Source organism: Mixophyes fleayi, chromosome 2, assembly GCF_038048845.1.
Source record: "Mixophyes fleayi isolate aMixFle1 chromosome 2, aMixFle1.hap1, whole genome shotgun sequence".
Taxonomy (NCBI): domain Eukaryota; kingdom Metazoa; phylum Chordata; class Amphibia; order Anura; family Limnodynastidae; genus Mixophyes; species Mixophyes fleayi.
This window is the reverse complement of record NC_134403.1, coordinates 160,231,837-160,252,399: the sequence shown is the minus strand read 5'-3', so window position 1 is coordinate 160,252,399 and position 20,563 is coordinate 160,231,837. Positions and strand designations below refer to the sequence as shown.

The 20,563-nt window shown below is 39.2% G+C and overlaps 1 protein-coding gene across 30 annotated transcripts in view; it reads left to right on the top strand.

The window, feature by feature from the left end:
• Positions 1-20,563, top strand: part of ABI3BP (ABI family member 3 binding protein) — a 310,231-nt gene that overhangs the window by 121,225 nt on the left and 168,443 nt on the right. For all 30 annotated transcript variants that reach the window (XM_075194852.1, XM_075194849.1, XM_075194847.1 and 27 more), the window contains exons 3-6: positions 86-148; positions 3,556-3,688; positions 10,266-10,435; positions 12,013-12,074. In XM_075194852.1, coding sequence (XP_075050953.1) covers positions 86-148; positions 3,556-3,688; positions 10,266-10,435; positions 12,013-12,074 — 428 coding nt within the window. The remainder of the gene's footprint in view (positions 1-85; positions 149-3,555; positions 3,689-10,265; positions 10,436-12,012; positions 12,075-20,563) is intronic.

The window sequence follows — 20,563 nt, the reverse complement described above, 5'->3', positions numbered from 1 at the left end:
GTGACTCTAGAATAACCTTGGTGTATTATATCTGATTATTATTGTTATTCATAGATACCTTTTTTTTTTTTTTATCTATTTCCAGAGGCAGAGACCAGATATTTGATAGCTGTGAAACCGAATGACAACCCTAAAAAGTCCTGTAAAGGTAAAATATATTTTTCTTTTACTTCAACAAGTTTTTATTGAGTTTTTCAAAATTAAATGGGGTACAGAAAAAAGAAAGGGTGACAAGTACATTTGAAGGAACAAACAAAAGGGAAAAAAATGGGGGGAAACACCCACGCAGGGGGGGGGGGGGAGTCACTCAATTAAGACAGCGATCTTATAACATGCACATTACTTTGAAAAGCAGAAATAAGATATACACATTGGTCTTTCTTGTAGTACACCAAATGGGGACACATTAAAGCCTATGTAGCTCAAATAACACACAGGCAGAACCTATTAATTAAGCTGGGGTTCCTCTATGAGGGCTGCTGGAGAGGGAGAGGGTGAAAGATTTGAGGCTACCCGTGCTCTACCAGAGCCCACTGTGACATATTCGTGCCAGCTAAACCATTTGAAAATTGGATTGGAGGCAGATGATGTATAGGGCACATCCGTTGTCTCCATCTTAAAACTATACTGGATTTTAGACACGACCTTAGTGATGCTGGGGGGAGCAGGGGACTTCCAGTTCTGAGCTATTGCTGCTCTAGCGGCTATTAGTATGTGTCCTAATACATAGCGCTTATAGCTAGGGATCACAGGCTGATATATATGTAGGAGGGCTACCCCCGGGTCAAGAGTGATAGAAACTCGCAGGACCTCCGAGATCAAAGCCGATACTTCGGCCCAGAACGCCTGAATCACCGGGCATGTTCAAAAGACATGATAAACATCTGCTATCTGACCACATTGACGCCAGCAGAATTTAGACTGACTTGGCCATATCTTATGAAGGCGATCCGGGGTGAGATAGAGCCGATTGAGGAGATTAACATGCATTTCGGTGTGATTAATGCATCTAGACATGCGGTGTGAGGATATGAAGATCTTTTCCCACTGCTGGGGAGTGAGAATCAGGCCAATATCTGCCTCCCAACGTGCTTGGGTCGGAGTCTTGGAGGCTGGGACCAGGGACTGGAAATAGCGGTACCAGAATGTTATTCCTCCCCTACTACCCGCCTTTGTTAGTCTATCTAGAACCTGAGCTGGTAATGTGGACAGAGCATGGGGGGTCCTGGAGGCTGCCCCCACCCAGTGTCTAATTCGCATATATTAAAACATCTCGGACTGAGGCGGGTTGTATTTTTCCCTAAGCACGTCGAAGGGGAGGAAAAGGGACTGCGCAAACATATCCGCCAGAGAGACTATCCCTCTATTTTTCCATACAGTAATATTGATATCTGGCATGAGTTTCGACAATGCTTGGAGGGAAAGATTACGGGAGGGGAGTACAAAGTCCTTGTGTGACCTAATAAGTTTATCCCATACCCGTAAGGCATCCGAGATGGAGAGTAGTTTATGGGCACCCGATGGGCGGTCCGACCTAGGAATCCGAAGGAGATCCAGCAAGGTGTATCCTACGTATAAAGCCCTCTCGATATCAACCCACGGCTTAGCTGCATGAGGTAGCGACCAGTCTCGGAGGCAGCTCAAAATACAAGCATCCTGGTAATGTGTTAAGCTGGGAAGCAATAAGCCACCTCTCGACTTTCATAAAGACATACGTTTGTGTGTAAGGAGGGGGCGTTTCTGCCTCCAGACATATGACATCATCAAAGTGTGAAACCTATCCATCATTCATTTTGGTATAATATAGGGTATGGTACGAAAGATATACATAAGTTTTGGTAGCAACATCATCTTGAAAGCCGCTATATGCCCCAGCCAAGAGACCTCAAAGTCAATCCAATTCTTAGCCAGTGAGGAGAGGTGAAGGTAAATCGGGGAAAAATTAACTTCCAACACCGCAGATAAATTTGACGGAATATGAATACCTAAATATGACAAAAAGTCTTTAACCCACACAAAAGGAAATTTCTTTTGTAAGTTTGAAAGGGAACATTGTGGTATGTTAATGGGAAGGGCCTCGGATGTTCAATTTATAAAATGATGCTTCGCTAAACCGGTCTAAGATATGCTTCAAAGTTATCAACGAGGTCTCCGGACTGGTTACAATCAGAAGGACATAATCAGCAAATAGGCAAACCTTCTGTCTATGTGGATGGATGTCAATACCTGGGAAGTTATCCGCCTGCCGGATTGTGTGGGCCAGGGGTTCTATAGCCAAGACGTACATTAAAGGGGAAAGAGGGCACCCCTGCCTCGTACCATTAGTGATGGGAAATGAAGGTGATAAGAAACAGTTACTGAAGACTTTAGCGGAGGGATCTTGATATAGGGCTAATATGGAGTAAAGAACTCTTCCCTGTAAGCCAAACTTGCACAAAACCTCCTTCATGTACTTCCAATGAAGTCTATCAAAAGACTTTTCTGCGTCCAAAGAGAGCAAAATAACTTCCTCTGGGAGCCCAGAGAGGAGGTCCACAACATTTAATATGAGTCGGGTGTTATCCGAGGCCTGATGGCCTACTACAAAGCCTACTTGGTCCGGATGGATCAGTTGTGGTAAGAGGGGATTCAGGCGATCAGCAAGCAATCTAGCGTATATTTTCAGGTCTGTATTAAGCAATGCTATTGGTCTATAGTTCTTACAGTCTGAGTGGTCCTTGCCAGGTTTCGGTATAGTAATAATCTGTGCTTCCAACATTTCTGTTGGGAAGCTCCCTCCCTCCGAAACGTTAGTGAGGAGAGGGGAAACTTCGGTTCCAAAGACAGTATAGAATGCATTAATGAAACCATCTGGGCCAGGGGCCTTATCTTTTGAAAGGGATTTAATGATTCCCTCAACCTCTCCCTGGGTCCAAGGAAGATTAAGCGATTGTAAACTATCAGCGTCTAACAAATGAAGGTCTAGGTGTTGGAGGAATGCGGAAATAGAGGCCTCAGATGGTTTAAAGATATTACCATCATTAAAGGTAAAATATTTTTAATATAGTGCCAGCACTTTATAGCGCATTACCATCAAGGAACAGGCAATATCAGTTGTGCTATGGAGATTGAAGTGCCTTAAAATATTTTTAAATATAAGTGGCTTTAGCAATAAAATATGTAAATTGTCAAGTAAAAAAACAAAATAAACAAGATGATATAAACAGCAATTCACAAATGTATAGGATATATGTTCAATTCCCATTGAGTACTGGGATAGACTGCTATACACTAGATAATTTAATGTTATATGTATGCCATACTGCCACTTCACCTATGGCCTTCGCTGAAAAGCTATCAAACTCCATACACTTATATTTTCCATACTGCCCCTTCTAAATTTCTACTTCAATTACTGGTTATATTAGTAAAATATCATTAGTCACAAATCACTTTTTTTTTTTTTACTTTTAAGTATCTTTTTGTGAATTATACTGTCTTTTTTTTCCTTTTTTTTCTTTTTTTTTCAAAGTTAAAGTCAAACTGAAGACTAACCTTGTCATTTTTTTAACCCAGAAAAGAATTCCAGTCAGAAACCTCTCCAGCTTGTCATTGGGTCACTGACACCCACATCTGTCTTTTTATCATGGGGCATACTTATAAATCCACAAGTTGACTGGTCTGCTCTCAACAAATGTCCTAATGATAGGTAAATGTGCTTCAGTTTTGGTATGAGTGTTGACACCTGTCATGTATACTGTACATGTAGCATCTGAAGATGCCACATACATACATACATATACATACATACATACATACATACATACATACATACATACATACATACAAACCAGAAGCTCATAGATGCCTTGCCTTTGAAATGTGGATAGTCACAGTTTAAGATTTAGCTGAGAACTTAAATTAAAGGTGGTAGGACCACAGCACTGGTAACCCAAGATATACTTTTTAGCAAGTTTTCTTACTTTATTTAGTAGCATTTACCATAAAAAATCAGGGAAAGTTTCTCCCTAGAGGTTAGTAGTGATTCAGTTTAGAATGTAGTTAAATATAGCAATATTCGGGTTCAGTTGAATTATTATAATTGAACTAATGGAACACAAATCCTGATTTTAGTGCATATAAGAGAAGTGTCGCTTCCAAGAATAACACAAGAAATTACTTTTAATAATTTAGAACCTGGTACATAATTATAATAGGAAAATTAAAATTCATAGTTGGTTCAATATTTGGCACAAAATACTGTAATAGTATCCCATATTTGTAATAAGAAATAATACAATATGGGTAGTGTAATCACCCGAAATATTTATTTTTCAACTTACTCCTGAACACCACAATATTAAATATCAAGGACCAATTGTTGACTTGTAGTATACTTATTTAAATAACAGTTAATTTATAAATTTCTCAAAAGTGCAGAGTGTAAGGAGAAGGGGGCAATGTGTATAGTGTTATATGGATGTATTTACTGACAAATGTGGGTTACAGTAAATGTGTGGACTGATTCTCTAGACATCAAATTTATTCTGAATTTCCGTCTCTCTGTATAGTAGCCTTCAAAGTCTTCTTAGGCTGACTTTTGAATAAACACACAATATGTTTTGCAAGGTGATTATTATTGTTAATTTGTCTGCAGATCCTAATTGTATGTTACCAATACTAAGCATGAAAGTATTGTCCATCATGTTACAACATTTACAAAGACGTGTGTTAAATCCTTGAAGGCTCAAGATGGTTTACACCTACATGACTAGACCTAGAGGTAGAACAATGCATCACCGAGCTCCATAGCAAAATTTGGAGAAAGGGCCAGCAATGACAATCCAGCCTGAAGCCCCAACCGGGTGCATGGTTTTCTCAAAGTATAGCAGAGATCTTGGGAGGGTGACCTGATATTGTAAGGCCCCGCTCAATTGCATAGCAGCTGCAACCTCTACAGTGGAATTAGTTTCATCCCTGAATAGATCCATTTTTGTGGCATTGTGTTGTGTTTGCAATGAATCACTGTGCTTCAAATGTATTTTACATTTGTGAAGATACAGAGTTTTCTGGCCCAATTCTATCGACTTCACACTGGCTGGTCACACAGGGGTGCCTTCCTACGCCAGGAAAGCCTACCCCAATACCTTCTAGGGTTTGTATAGTCACTCAGGCAAATGCAGTTAGAAAATTACAACAGTTTATTGTAACAAAAACAATCACTAGAAAATTATGTACACATAGTAAATAAATACCAGGCAGGTTTACCACATAATCTGTCCCTTACCCTACCAGCTTAAGGAGTTAATCACCTGGCTGTTCTGATTTGCAGAGCTATAGATCTCTCTCAGCTGCATTTGTAGTCTCTGGTCTGGTAGAAAACGGCAACTCAACACCAGACCTTGCACCTTACAGGAATCAATCCACAGAATGAACATCAACCCCCCCCCCCCCCCCCCCCTCTGGAGTGACTCCTTATATCTAGGGTCAAATTTCAACAATGTTTTCCCCTCTCTGGGCAAACCCCTGGATCTCTCCTTCTTAAACATTGGTGAGTCCTGGACTGGGGGGTTGGAGGGGGAGTGGAGATGAGCTGTTATTCCACAGTGGCTCCCCTGCGGTTTCCCAGACAGAATGTCTCAGGCAGTCCTGTGGAGAACAATGGGTACTAATTGGCCTTCCCCCACCTCCAAATATCAGATAACAGTTAAGCCCTCCTGAAATTAACCCCTTACACTACTTTCCGATGTCACTGTTTCATGCTTCCTGTAGAGAAAGGAGGGGGGAGAATGAATGCAGCTCCAGCCCCCTCACCTGTATCTTGGACACCACCTGATGATTATCCATAATCTACATGTCTTCAATTTGAGAACAATGCATACCAGCATCACTGAATTAACAACAAACACATTTTTACAATGGGTAACATGGAATGAAGAAGTCTCTTATCTAGGCATGGCTACAATGTCCATTTTTCCACATGTCATTAGACACTACAGTTGTACTCTGTTGAGCTGGGGATCAAAAGCAAGGGCTATAAAAAGTACATGCTATAATCCACACATTGTGAGAAACGAGGGATAGGGTGGTTAAGATGTTTTCAAACTCGTTTCGTCACAACATTTTTAAGGACATATATGAGGTATCTTTAGGTAGTGTATTGAAATATTTATTTTTACAAACATTAGGAAAAAGAATGATATTTTCCATAATCCTTACCTTAACTGGATATGTCCTTGTGTTTTAATAACCAATTTGTACAGAAGATTGATGTTACCTAGCAAAGGGCAAATCTATCATTCAACCTCTCATTCAATACAGCTATAGACCTCTGTGCACTCTCCATCCATTGTAATGTAAAACATGTTGAAGAATTTCCATCCCCTTCCAACAGCATTAAATGCCAGTTTTATCTATTGGAATGGATCAGATTTAGCTTAGTATACGCAATTAAGTTATTTCAAGGGAATTATTTAGCTTCATAATACACAAGCTTTGTCATATATTAATAAATTATAATGTTGTAATATGATTTGCTTTTGTTCTAACTATGCAAATAAATGGATAATTTAATTGTAAGAGTTGAATGAAGTACAGATGGAGGATATGATCAGGTGGTTGTCACAGTGAAGAATAAATACAGGATTGTGCTGCGTTGGCTCCACCAATCCCAGTAGAGTATTGCTGCATCGTAGAAAATCTATTTGCAAATAAATATGACAATATTATCAACTGCTATGAGTAACATTGTATTTCTTAAATTTAGTATCATGTATTACACTCTAATTTAATTAATATTGAATATGCAATGTTATATGCAGAATTATATCATGTTCAATATTTGTCATGTCAAAGTGTGTGAGAGTCTGTATCACATGTATAGGGTGTTTGCGGGAGGAAAGTTTCCTAAATCCGCTGTATGTGCTGAAGTGCTGTAACATAATGGGCCTGAATCATTAAGGAAAGGAAAACAAATAAGTAACTTTGCACCTTGGCAAAACCATGTTGCATTGGAGGGGGTAAATTTAAAATGTGATGGCAGATTTATAGTTGGGGTAGGACATGTCCTAGATGAACTTTAAATTTCAGTTTAATAATAAAGCTATCAAGTATTTGTGTGCTACATGAAAAAAACAGACAGTATTTAACTTATGTGCAAAATGAAAAAACTAGTTTGCACCCCTTGCATTGTAACATGGTTTTGTCCAGGAGAAAACTTTTTGCCTTACGTTCCTTAATGAATCAGGCCCAGTAGGTATAGTATGAAACCAAAAGCTAAACATTCTGGAAAGGCACATGCAGATGGATTCCTATAGATTGTATGCTCTCTGTCTGTAATTACCCAGTATTGTTTTATAACGGTGTTTGTTCCAAATTGTAAAGCGCTACAGGATATGCTGGTGCAATATAAATAAATGATGATTGCTGAATCCACTTCTTGTGTAAAAAGACACTGACTCTTTAAAGTCTTTTTCTAGACCAGAATATACTATATATTGTATACATTGTAAATATTATGTATACATAGAATGTAAATATTTTGTATACATAGAATGTAAGTAATTGGAGGGCAACGTTGGAATCCCCCTGTCAAAATCATGCATTTACCACTGCTATATAAGTTATTTAAATAAGGCCCACTTTTGTTATTTTTGTATGGGAATTTCCAGAGTGTATTATATAATGCCATATAATCCTGTACTAATATTGTACAGCTACGTTAAAACCAATATCATAGTTTTATTATGTCGTTAAAGGGGGTGGTTTGACAACCCAATAAAGAATTTATAGTGTTTGCCTACAAAATGTAATTTGTCATGTACACCATACATATTGCATTTCAGTATTATCCTGAGCACATGTCATTTTTAAACTCCTCTGTGACACCTGTGAACATGGGCTTCCTGACTGACTGCTGTTTAGTTGCTAGGGGAAACTTGTCTGTATTATTCAATACATTTGGGTGAGATGTGGCAGACATCAAGCATTCCTGTCTTACAAAAGTTTTGCTTTCTTGTAATCACAGACCTTCATGCATGTTCTAAACCAACCTTGCCTATGTTGTGTATATTGTCTGAATGACAAGTAGAGATTATTAGTGTTTGAACATGTCATCTTGTCAAGACAGAAAAATCACAAGTGACATGGCAGGTACCTTCAGGCCAATCCAAAATATGTATTTATCAGATTCATCTTGCGCATAGTTTGATCAATTCTAACATACCTGGATACAATAATAGTGGATGCTTTCAAACAATTGTTTTGACAATTAAACATTAAATATCGGGTTTTATTTTGTTAGGTAACGTGTGAAGGATTGTTGATTTTTGCAATATTTAGAAGATATATTTACTTTTCTTAGTGAGTGACACATTGAGACAGATTTCTAACCTCCTATGAGGAAAGATAATTACTGGCAAGAACACTTACATGTAAAATGAATAAAGAAAATTGTGAATGACTCCAAACTACACCGCTTCTTCCCAAAATCCAACTGACACTCCTGTGTTCTTTCTGTGGGGTCTTTTATATATAACATGGACAATTATGGATTAACTCTTCACTGTTTTCTAAAAATAATCAAATCTACTTAAAGCATTTTCATAGCGAGCTCTTAATTTTGATCAAAAATATGACTTGCATCTGAAAGCAGTTGTGCATAGTTTTTATTGACATAGGGCAAAACTGACAGTGCTGTAACCAATAGCAACCATTCATTAATTGGCTCTCATCGTTCGTGCAAGAAGGACAATGAAATGAAGTGTCTGATTGGATGCTAAAGGTTTCGATACTTTTTCACTTTGCTTTTGTTAATAACAACATTTAAAATATGTCAATAAAAGTTATTTTTTATTTTTCCCAAGATGCATGCATAGATTAAGCTATATTTTATAAATTATTTTTATCTATGCAGTACTAATAATATATAATGAAAGGCTCTTATGGAAGGCAATGGAAGAGTTTATCTATACACATTTATACAGAAGGCGCATAGCATTTTCACATTATTTTATGTATAATGAAAAATACAACACAATTCTTAAACAAGGAAAAGTGTAGAAACCTAGTTAGGTGTGATCAAAGATTCTGCAATATTAACAATATTTGTAAAAAGCAGTAGAAACATCTCCTCCAATAGACTGTGTGATTTGTTTAATATACATGACATAATTATGACATATTTGTGATAAATATTTGTATGAAGTGATGTTTTCCAAACATTCAAAAGACAAGAACATAAACTTGGACTACACCTGGCTCTGATTAAAATTGTTATTCTAATACAGAGGACTTCTGTAAAAAATAATGTTTTGTAGCATTCATAATCCCAAGTATTTCTCTGTACCTCAATCCTAGTTCCTAGTGAATCGATAGGGCTGTTCAGCCCACAAAATGGCTAAGTTGTCAGTTCAATTTAAGATAACAGTACTGCTGTCTGTAACATTTAAAGGGTAACGTCAAGCAAAGGTAAAAGTTTAGTTTGGAGTAAAATATGAGTTAACATAAAAAACTTAATTATACTTCCCTTTGATGTACTGTCCTCCAGATCCACCAGGGACCCCCATGGCAGTGATAGTCTCACACGGCACTCCTCTTTCTTACTGCTCAGACTCTTTCAAACAGTCTAAGCGGATGTTGATCACGTTTTTCGTGAACTTCTATTCATGCTAATTGAACATTTACGGAACAGGGCCATTAACACCCACCGGCAGAGCCTACAGAGGCGAGACAAATCCGGAGTGAGACTGTAACGGCCATCAGGGATCCAGTGGGTGAGTCTAACAGTGCATCTATAGTAAGTATAATTTTGTTTTTGTTTTTTTATATCAAGGCATTGATCACCATTCAAAACTACATTTTTAGTTTCGAGTTCTTTTCTGCTGAATACTGCACTGAAAAATTACATAGTAGTTAAAGCCAGCAAATAGGTCTACTTCATCTACATCACAGATTAAAAATGTGTCTGTGGAATATAATGCATTAAACAAATAGAGCTTATAAAAGCTTTCTTTAGTAACGGCATGCACAAAATCACTTATTTATATATATATATATATATATATATATATATATATATATATATATATATATATATATATATATATATTATAATTATTGAGAAAAAGCAGCGACAACAATTCACAGCCCCTTTCTATGGGAGCCATGTTTTACCATAGAATATGCTAAGCCTGGGAGTCTGAAAATGACTTATCTCACAGTTTTGTTATGTCACACTGCAGCAATAGGAAGGCTGAGTGTTTAATTCTACCAACATTTCCACACAGATTTTACACAGTTCGTTACAGAGAAAAAAATAAAGATTGGCTTTTCCAGCTGTGCCCTACAACTGAAACAGTCATCGACAACCTAAAGCCAAACACAATGTATGAATTTGGCGTGAAAGACAACTCGGATGAGGGAATATGGAGCAAGCCTCAAAATCATAAGACAAACTGTAAGTAGCATCAGTATGCCCTCTGTTTTCTCACTCCTCATGTTTATTGTTTCACCAGTTTTCTTTAGTTTTTGCCACCAAGAACTGAGGGTACATCATTGTGAAAGTGGAATGGTCTGTTTATGTAGGAATCTTACATTTCGCGGAAGAAATGTTTTAAATAAGTTACTGACACAGGTAGTATTTGAAATGATAAATGGAAAATAAAATCCAGCTCTTCCCTCCATATTTGCCTTGCGACAACCACTTTGCTCCGGCCTCAGAGGAGTCAGGGAGGAGCTAGGGCAGGGGTAGGGAACCTGTGGCTCTCCAGGTGTTGTGAAACTACAAATCCCAGCATGCCTTGCCACCTCTCTGCTGGTTATCTACTGGCAAAGCATGCTGGGACTTGTAGTTTCACAACACCTGGAGAGCCGCAGGTTGCCTACCCCTGAGCTAGGGCATATGCGAATGATAATGATATTAGTCATTACCATGCAGTTTGTTACAACGATCCCTGTACTCCTCACTGCACTAAAATCCTCTGTCATCTATGAGCTGCAGAGATCAGCTCTACTCGGTTATGAAGCAGCTGCATTACATCTAATATATAAATATGACATATGGCACCACTCTGTATCATCGGTACACTGAGTCTCTATGTACGTTAGCACACAGGTCCACAGTAACTTACAATCTTGTGTTGTCTCAGCATCTAATTCTCCGTCCTCTAATATAACCTTACTTATATAGGCAGAAAAAATAGACTATTTCCTAATTTTTTTTGTCCAACTACATAAGTTTAAAAAAATAGAGATATCTACGGGCAGCATAAAACTCATCCTTAGCAGCTAGAAGGTTAGCTCAGTGGTTAGCACTTCTGCCTCACAGCGCTGGGGTCATGAGTTCAATTCCCCACCATGGCCTTATATGTGAGAAGTTTGTATGTTCTCCCTGTGTTTGCGTGGGTTTCCTCCGGGTGCTCCGGTTTCCTCCCAAACTCCAAAAACAACTGGTAGGTTAATTGGCTGCTAACAAATTGACCCTAGTCTGTGTGTCAGTTTGTCTGTCTGTGTGTGTGTGTGTGTGTGTGTGTGTTAGGAAATTTAGACTGTAAGCCCCAATGGAGCAGGGACTGATGTGAGCGAGTTCTTTGTACAGCGCTGCGGAATTAGTTGCGCTATATAAATAAATGGTAATAATAATAATTATAATAGAAGGTTAAACATCAATCGGCCTAATTTACTTTTGGGTGCAGATCCTTTTTGATGAAGTCAATCAATGAGGGAAATACATTTGATTAGACTTGCAGCTAAGCTATTTCTTCCCTTAAATTCATGTTTGCTTTATTTACACTGGTTGACAGAAATCATTGAATTTGTTATATAAAGTCTACCATTTGATACAAACCGCAGTCTGTGTCTGTACATAATTACTGGAATGCAGCTTCCATATGTAGACATATACAGTACAAACAAAACAATATTCAGCTATAAAGTTTGCTCCTTTAAAGTGAATCATTGATAAACTAACTGTTGAATGACATTTTCAAAGATGACATTAAGAATTTCTTATAAATTTATATATTATTTTTACAGTGAAAGGTAAAGAAAACGGGAACATAGAAAATTCTTATAAGATTCCAAAAGCTACTTTACAGGTCTGTATAAATACTTAAGATGCTAATAGTGACAGTGACAGCAAATATGGGTTAGAAACAATGATTGAATTAAATTGATTTACTTAAGGATCTAAAATGTTTAGTAATGTTTTCTTTGAGAGCTGGAGTATTGTAATGTTATTTACATTGAAAATCAGGGCTTCACATTCATGCAGTTTAATTCTAAGGCTTTTTTTTTTTACTATTTCTGCCTGAAGCTTGCTGAATAAAATCCTTACTGTTTGTTAAAATCCTTAACTGAATCCTGAGATTTAAAACCTTGGCAATGTTGTAAAGATGAAGGTGACAGGATTGCGCAAGTGAGAGTTGGAGGTGGAAAGATGATGAGCTAGTTTTGGATATGTTGAGTTGAGGTAGTGTTCAGCCATCCAAGTGGAGATGGCAGAGAGGCAGTTGGACATGTGGAAAAGGAAGTGGTCAGGGATGGAAATTTAGATTAGAGTGTCATTGGCATAGAGGTGATAGTAAAGTCAGAATGAACAAATGAGTTGATCAAGAGGACGTATAAACGAAGTAAAGCAATTGTCCAAAAACAGAGCCTTGGGGAACCCTAAGAATAGCAGAAGAGGAGTCGAGCAAGTGCCTGAGGAAGAGACGCTGAAGGAGTAGATAGAGCGTTCAGAGGTAAGTCAGGAGAGTTCAGTGCCGCAAAGGTTAATAGGTTGAATATTGTCAGGGAGAAAGTAATGGTCAACTGTTTTGAAAGCAGCAGAGAGTGAAAGGAGGAGGAAGAGCAGGGAGAAGTGGCCCTTCATCCTAGCCAAGAGTAAATCATTCGTCACCTTGGTGAGAGCAGTGTCACGGTGGAGTGGAGAAGGTGGAAGTCCAGTTGTAAAGGGTCAAGGAGAGAGTGAAGAGTGTGTTAATCCACTAAAGATTAGCCATTTGACAAGCTTAGAAAGGAACTGAAGTAGGGATGTGGGGCAGTACCTGGAGAGAAAGGTGGGGTTGAGAGATTTTCTTGACAATGGGATTGATGAGTACATATTTGAAGGTGTTCCATGAACAATCAGCTATAGAAATCCTTATTTCATGTGTTAAAAAGGTTGTCTACTTTTGGAAGCCCTCGTAGTCTGGCCCATTATGCCCAGATAGGAAATAGTCTTGTACCCAGTAGATCTCACCTGTGCTGCAAACTGGATCATATTTGATTAGTTAATTTTATTTGCACTAATTGTACACCTAATAATGGACTTTATGGAGCTCTACAGATTAGACAGAACGAGTCCTTTAACACTGCAAGTTGCATTGGGATACGGTTCAAGTAATGGTGGGTTATTGTCACTCACCGGAGTGTGAGTGCCTCCACTCTGGTACGTGGTTCTCCATCTTTCCCGCTCACACCTGTGTGGAACCGCGGCCGTCCGCCATCCTGTCGCACTGGGCATGCGCAGGTCCCTTTAACTACTACACCTGACCACTAAGGTGATTGATGGATCAATCACCCCTCCCTACTTAAGGCACCTGCAGCCTTAGGTAGTGGCCTGATCTTGAAGTCTCACTCCCAGTGAACTTCAATAGGTGTGTGCAGTTTCCTAACTGCTTCCAGCTCTACTCCTGTGTGCAGTTTCCAAACTGCTTCCAGCTCTACTCCTGTGTGCAGTTTCCAAACTGCTTCCAGCTCTACTTCTGTGTGCAGTTTCCAAACTGCTTCCAGCTCTACTCGTGTGTACAGTTTCCAAACTGCTTCCAGCTCTACTCGTGCTTCAGCTTCCACGCTGCTCCCTGCTCAACTCAGCGGCGGTTCCCATACCGCTACAACGCTTCACTTCTCAGCTGATTCCGGATCTACACAACTGGGTATGCTCTACTGACTATTGACTATTGCCTATTGCTCGCATACCAGTTGTATCCATTGTTGTTTGCTGCACAGAGTACAAGTACCCATATAGACTGTGTTACTGCATTGCTTCATTTAGGACAAGCTTTCACTCAAGCTACGATATCTCCTCACGCTACTACTTAGCGTTATTGTGCATATCTGCTGTGACCAGCTTCTCCTTCCTGCAAGGCATCTACTCCATACAGACTATTCATTGTGCCTTCCACCTCTGCCTCACAAGACATTGCTCTACTCGCGCTGTTTCCATACAGCCACAGTTTGCCTTTCAACTTCACTCTCCTGCACCTGGACAAGTCCTCATTCCTTCTCACAGCAGTGGTACAACTTGCTGCACGCAGACCACTGACTTCCCTGCTACCTACCTGGACAAGTCCTCCATTCACAGCGGTGGTACAACTTGCTATACGCAGACCACTGACTCTCCTATTACCTACCTACACCTGGACCAGACTCCTCACCATAGCGGTGGTACAACTTGCTGAACGCAGACCACCGACTACCCTACTTCCTACCTGCACCAGTACTATTCTTCCCATCACTGCAGTGGTACAACTTGCTGTACGCAGACCACTGACTCCTCCTCTACCTACCATCACCTATCCACGTCCACTCCTCGCATCTACATTATCTTCAGCCTCCAGTTTACTGCTCCAAGTCGCTGACTTTCCTCTAACCATAGCTGCAAGTCGCTGACTTCCTCAGACTATCTCTACTCTCCTGCTGTTGTGTCGCTCCAATCATTCACCTGCCTGCTTTGAGGTGCGTGCCATAACCCTGCCTCTCTAGCAGAGTTCCATCTGGTGAAACTCGGGTAAGCAACTCCTAGTGCCCGTGACAGTTATTCCTGTAGTTGCCACATAGGAGGACTTTATATTAAGGTGGAATTTGTTTAAAAGTACGTGATCCCTTTAAAAACACACATTTAGGAATGACAGGTAAATTTGAATTGACTATATAATTAAATGTGCGCACAGTTTTGGAAAAAGCCATGGGGGGGTGTTTTTTCCTCCCAGTCACTTTAAAATTACTCTGGACAGAGAAAGAGACATTTTATAATAAACCACTACATCTGTTTTACTGTGGCGGTTTTCTAACATGTGAGTTGTAAACTTGGAACTCGGTATTCACAGTTACTGTAGGACAGAAGATCAGTTGTACACTGTAGGTGGTACTCTACTGTAAAAACAGATTAACAGGTAATACACTCAGTGGCCACTTTATTAGGTACACATTTCTAGTACTGAGTTCGAATCCCTTTGACCCCAGAACAGCCTGAATTCTTCATGGCATGGATTCAACAAGTTTTTGAAAACATACCTTAGAAATTCTGTCCATGTTGAAATGAAAGCATCATGCAGTTGCTTCTGGTTTGTCGACTGCACATTCATGCTGCGAATTTCCCCTTCCACCATATCCCAAAGGTGCTCTATTGGATTGCAATTTTGTAAATGTGGAGACATTGAAGTACGCTGAATTAAATTTCATGTTCATGGAACCAACTTGAGATGAAGTGTGCTTTGCGATACGGCTTATTAGTCTGTTGGAAGTAGACATTAGAAAATGGGTAGACTGTGGCCATAAAAGTATGCACATGGTCAGTAACGGCAAATCATACTGAGGTAGGCTGTGGCATTAAAACAATGCTCAATTGGTGTTAAGGGTTCTGTGTGTCAAGAAAACATTCCCTACACCATTACACCACCACCAGCTTGCACCGTTGGATGGATCCATGCATTAATGCTTTTTTCCCTAAGTGTTTTACTCTACCATCTGCATATTGCAGCAAGAATTAAGAGTTGTCAGATCCGGTAACTTCTTCAATCTTCATCTGTCCAGTTATGGTCAGCTTGTGTCCACTTTAGTCTCAGTTTCCTGTTCTTAACTGACAGGAGTGGAACACGTAAGGTCTTCTGCTGCTGTAGTGCATAAAGTTCAGGGTTCAATGTGGAGTGTTTAGAGATTCTTTTCCACATACCATACTTCTAGAATGTAAGCTCTCATGGGCTCTCATGACATGAACATACATCTGTGAAAATCAGTGTTTGAATCTGCATGAGATCATGATCTCCGCTATTACGTGTAAGTGTATACACGTTAAACGGCTACATTATAGAGGTGAAGGAGCCTTTTCTTTTTTTCCCTATATAGGGGTATTTACTTCATCACTATCTCGGAGCTTTCTATATTTATATAATATTGGCACTGGGCAGGGGCGGATCCAGAAGTTAATTGTACCGGGGGCGATTTAGGGGGGCGATTTAGCTCTGCCCCCTTTTTGACACCTAAGGCTTCTGACAGCTGCACACTATGTGCAGATCCGTTCAGCAGAGAGACTTAGGGAGAGAGTCCTGCCAGGCTGCTCTGATTGTGTCAATCAGAGCAGTTGGGCAGGACTCTCTCCCTAACTCTCTCTGCTGAACGGAACTGCACATAGTGTGCAGCCGCCGGCAGCAAGCCCCGATTGCCCCCCCCCCCTGGATCCGCCACTGGCACTGGGTGAGAACGTTATGTTTTAATATACTACAATATGTATATTCCTTTTTTTGAGGACATCTATATATCGGGAATTCGTTATCTGGAGGATCACTATCAGTCATTAAAAGAAAAGAGTGAACAATTCTAGACATTATATTCTACAAGTGACTTTTAAGTTTTTTGTGTTGGACTTTGGAAGTTTATTTTACTTCACTCATTTTATGTGCAGGTGATGAGTGCTTTTGTGTTTTGACTGATCTTTTGTTGTTACTTATGGTATTTGGAGGATCGGGGGTGGAATCCTCACAGTCACAAAATTAGCTGCTATCTCTATCTAGCGCGGCAAGTATCTGTCTATTTTTGCTTGATTATTGTATATTGATCCCCAATAGATTACAGTTACAGTAATAGCAATACGGCTGTGTCATGGGCCCCCCAGCATGACATGCCTTTCGACATGTTTCCCCTCTGTCCCTCCCTATGGCTCACCATAAGAAGTTATTGGTCTGGGCAGTCACTTTAGACTGTCTATAAGGCAACTCAGATGAAGCCATGAGGGGGCAAATGGGACTAGAGTCATGGCCCCTGGGTGGTAACTCATACATATCCACCGTTATCCGGTACTGGTAGGCCCCCAGGGGAGGCCCAGGTACTTAGTAACTAATGGAGAAAAAATGTATGCTTATGTTCTTCTCTTTAGCTCTTCCAATCATTGGCTGTAAGTGACTAAGTTTCCCTCAGATATGCAAACATTTTTAGTCTTAACGTTACCCAGACATCATAAAGCAACATGAGTACAACTGTGTTTAATATGAGACTAATGTGTCTTAAAATATGTACTCCCCCTGCTAAAAAGCAGCAGACATAGGAACGTGTATAAAAACGTACAACCACATTCATCCGAAAGCTTAATATCAGGTTTGTTTGGGAATTCTGTGTCTGAGCTTGTTTGCTTATTTATTCATGTTTTCAAGCATTTGGATGCTTTCAGGCAGTAGATTTTGGTTTTAATTATTTCATTTTTAGTGTGCCAGCTGTTTCCACAGTTTACATAGCAGCACACATGTGGAATGAATATCACAGCACTGAGGGTATGAGTGGAGAGAAATATGAAGTCTCTGCAGGATTTGTATTAAGAACAGTTCAAGATTTAAAATACTTGTTTCTGTGTAATAAAAAGTATTTTCCCTTGAACTAAGATTTCCTGGCTTGAACATTTTTTTTCTACCAGAGGGTTATAAAGTTGGCAGCATTAAGAAAGAAGTTGCATTCAAGATTCCCCAAAGCAGTTCCTAATGTTTGCTCCTTCAATCTGATTAATCCAGATGGTTTACTTGGTGAAAATGTGACTGTAAAATATGAATGATCTGTGTATTTGTTTGTTGCACTTATTAAATAATGTGCTTTTTCTATACTTGCCTAGAAGTGCTAAGTGCCTATGAAAAATTGTTCTTTTAAGATCTGCAACCTTGGGCTCTCAGTTTTTCCATACCGTCTCTGTATATGTGTTGTAAAATGTTCCTGGTATACAGGGAATTAGGACGTTTCCATTACACAGTGATGTATGCCAGTGACTGAATATTGTTTTTTTCTCATGCATATGACATTAACATGTGCCTACTAGCAGTGGAGACAGGCATTTTGTGGAATGAAGCAATATTCATGAGAATGTGGCCTATGAATGCACTAAGAACTGATTAAACATTGGATTGTAGGACTGCACACCTGCAATCAACATACAGCAGGGATGCTAAGACCTTTGAGATATTACTGACTCTCAGGTAGTGCGGTGTTTTATGGAGAGGTCTGGGGCATTTTTTTTTAATGCAACAACTTATTCAGGGTGTCCATACACAAGCCAATAGAGATGCTCAACCGTCTGGACCTTTCACATTTGGTGATGCATTGTGCTCAGGATGACAGTCAGATCTGTCAAGTACTAATAGCACAGTCAGGAGATACACATTTCAGGTCATTGTCCATTTGGATTTACCTATTATTTACGATCAAGTGACAAAAGGGCTGTTTTCTTTCACTGCAGTGATAGAAAACCACTTATTGCCAATATTTACTATAAATCTGTACTCTTCCTACTTTGACATCCAGTTCTGGATGCCCCCTGCACATGCATGACCTGACTTTGCCAGTTTACACATGCATAGTCTAACTAGGCTTCCAGTTCCATTAGTAAAAAAACAAAATAAAATAGATAAATACAATGTTAAAAAAAATATATAACATTAAATATATTGCCACCAAATGAGAATAGAAATAATGCTTTATTTAAATAAATAAAGCAAGTTTTCTGTTTAATATCCTGAGATGACGATAGTGATAGGAGGACAGCTGAGGTATTTTTATGACCGCTGTACATAGTAAATAAGCTTCCTCATGTTTTGCATGGGGAAGCTGTTGGCAGCAGGAACCCAGAGAAACTCTTCACAGGCAGGGGCTACCCATCGATGAATTGTGAGAAGCACTAACTCTGGCAAAAACACCGTTTGTCAGCAGAAGAAAGAGTTAACTCCAAATGAAAAATTTACTCCTTTGTCCTTTTATAAACATTGTCACTGAATGTCATACCTTATACTTTCCCATGTACAGTCCACCTGGGGGTAAATGTATTAACCAGAGGATTCTGCAAGTTGATGATATCCGGCGACTTTGCAGGGGAAATTGCCGGATTTTGGCAACTTGCAGAAATTGCTAGTTAATACATTTATCCCCTAGACCAGTGGTTCCCAAACTGTGCGGCTAGGCTCCCTGAGGTACCTTGAAGATCTCACAGGGGTGCCTCAGCCAGTGCCAGTGGTAAGCAAGGCGGGGGACTACTTGGTAATTATTTTGGCTTAGGGGTGCCTTGAAAAAATTTTGGAGACCCTAAGGGTGCCTTGAACTGAAAAAGTTTGGAATCCACTTCCCTAGACTGATATGGGAGTACAGTTTGCAGCTTTTGTAATTATTAGGGACCTTTTTCTATTAAATACAAAGTCTCAGGATTTCTATTAGAAATATGGCCACATGAAAGCCTCTAAGAGTAAGAGAGCTGCTTCTATAATTACTTTATTACAGTACAGCTAAGTGAAGCACAAAAGGATTAAATGATTTGACCAAAATAACACTGCTCTGATGGCCAGACCTGACTAGCCTACATTCATGTTCCTTGTGTTACTAAGTGCAGAATTGGAAAGCACCATGTCTCCTCCTATGGCAATTCTACATAGCAAGGTAATCCTTTCAGTGACTGATGGGTGGATTCAGTTTCTGCTATATTATTGGATTTACACTTGGTTGATTATGTATAATTACAGTGTAACTATCTTTTCTATAAACTGTGCTCTCCTGCTCATTATGTGTACCAAAGGCCTAGAGGTGAATGTTATTTTCATTTGTGGCTGATGGAATGAAAACCTTTTTTTGGAAAATAAAAATCTGCACGATATTGGCTTCAAGTTTGTCTGCAAAACAAAGATGTGTGATCATATCTGTTTGTTTGTTAAATTAAAGAAAACAACGCAGGCATTTGAGTTAATTGGAACAGGATTTTCTAAGATGCTTTTCTTGCTTAAACGTATTGCCTTTTTGAAGCAAGACATCACACAGAAATATGGGTTGAAACTGTCAGGCTAAAAGCAGGTTAGGGTTGAAACTTTAATTCCATGGTTAGATTAGTCATGTTGATGATCCTAATTCCATGTATGCATCATATCCAACAAATATCCTGAGAGATACATATAACTTTGTTATCGCATCGTTTTATCTTGTGCAACAGTACTATTCTGCTGTATTCAATTATGTATTATATCTACTAGTATTACATTAATCTTACCCATTATTATTACATGGTAACAATTTTGCCGCTATAAATTAATCCCTTAATATTTGACAGTCTGGGCCTGATTCATTAAGGAAAATAAGGCAAAAAAAATTAGTAAGTTTTCTCCTGGCATAAAACCATGTTACAATGCAAGGGGTGCAAATTAGTTTATTATTTTGCAGATAAGATAAATATTGCTGGTTTTTTTCATGTAGCACACAAACATGTGATAGCTTTATTTGTACACTGAAATTTTAAGTTGACCTAGAACATGCCTTAACCCAACTATAAATCTTATAAATCTGCCATCACATTTTAAACCCCCCCCCTCCC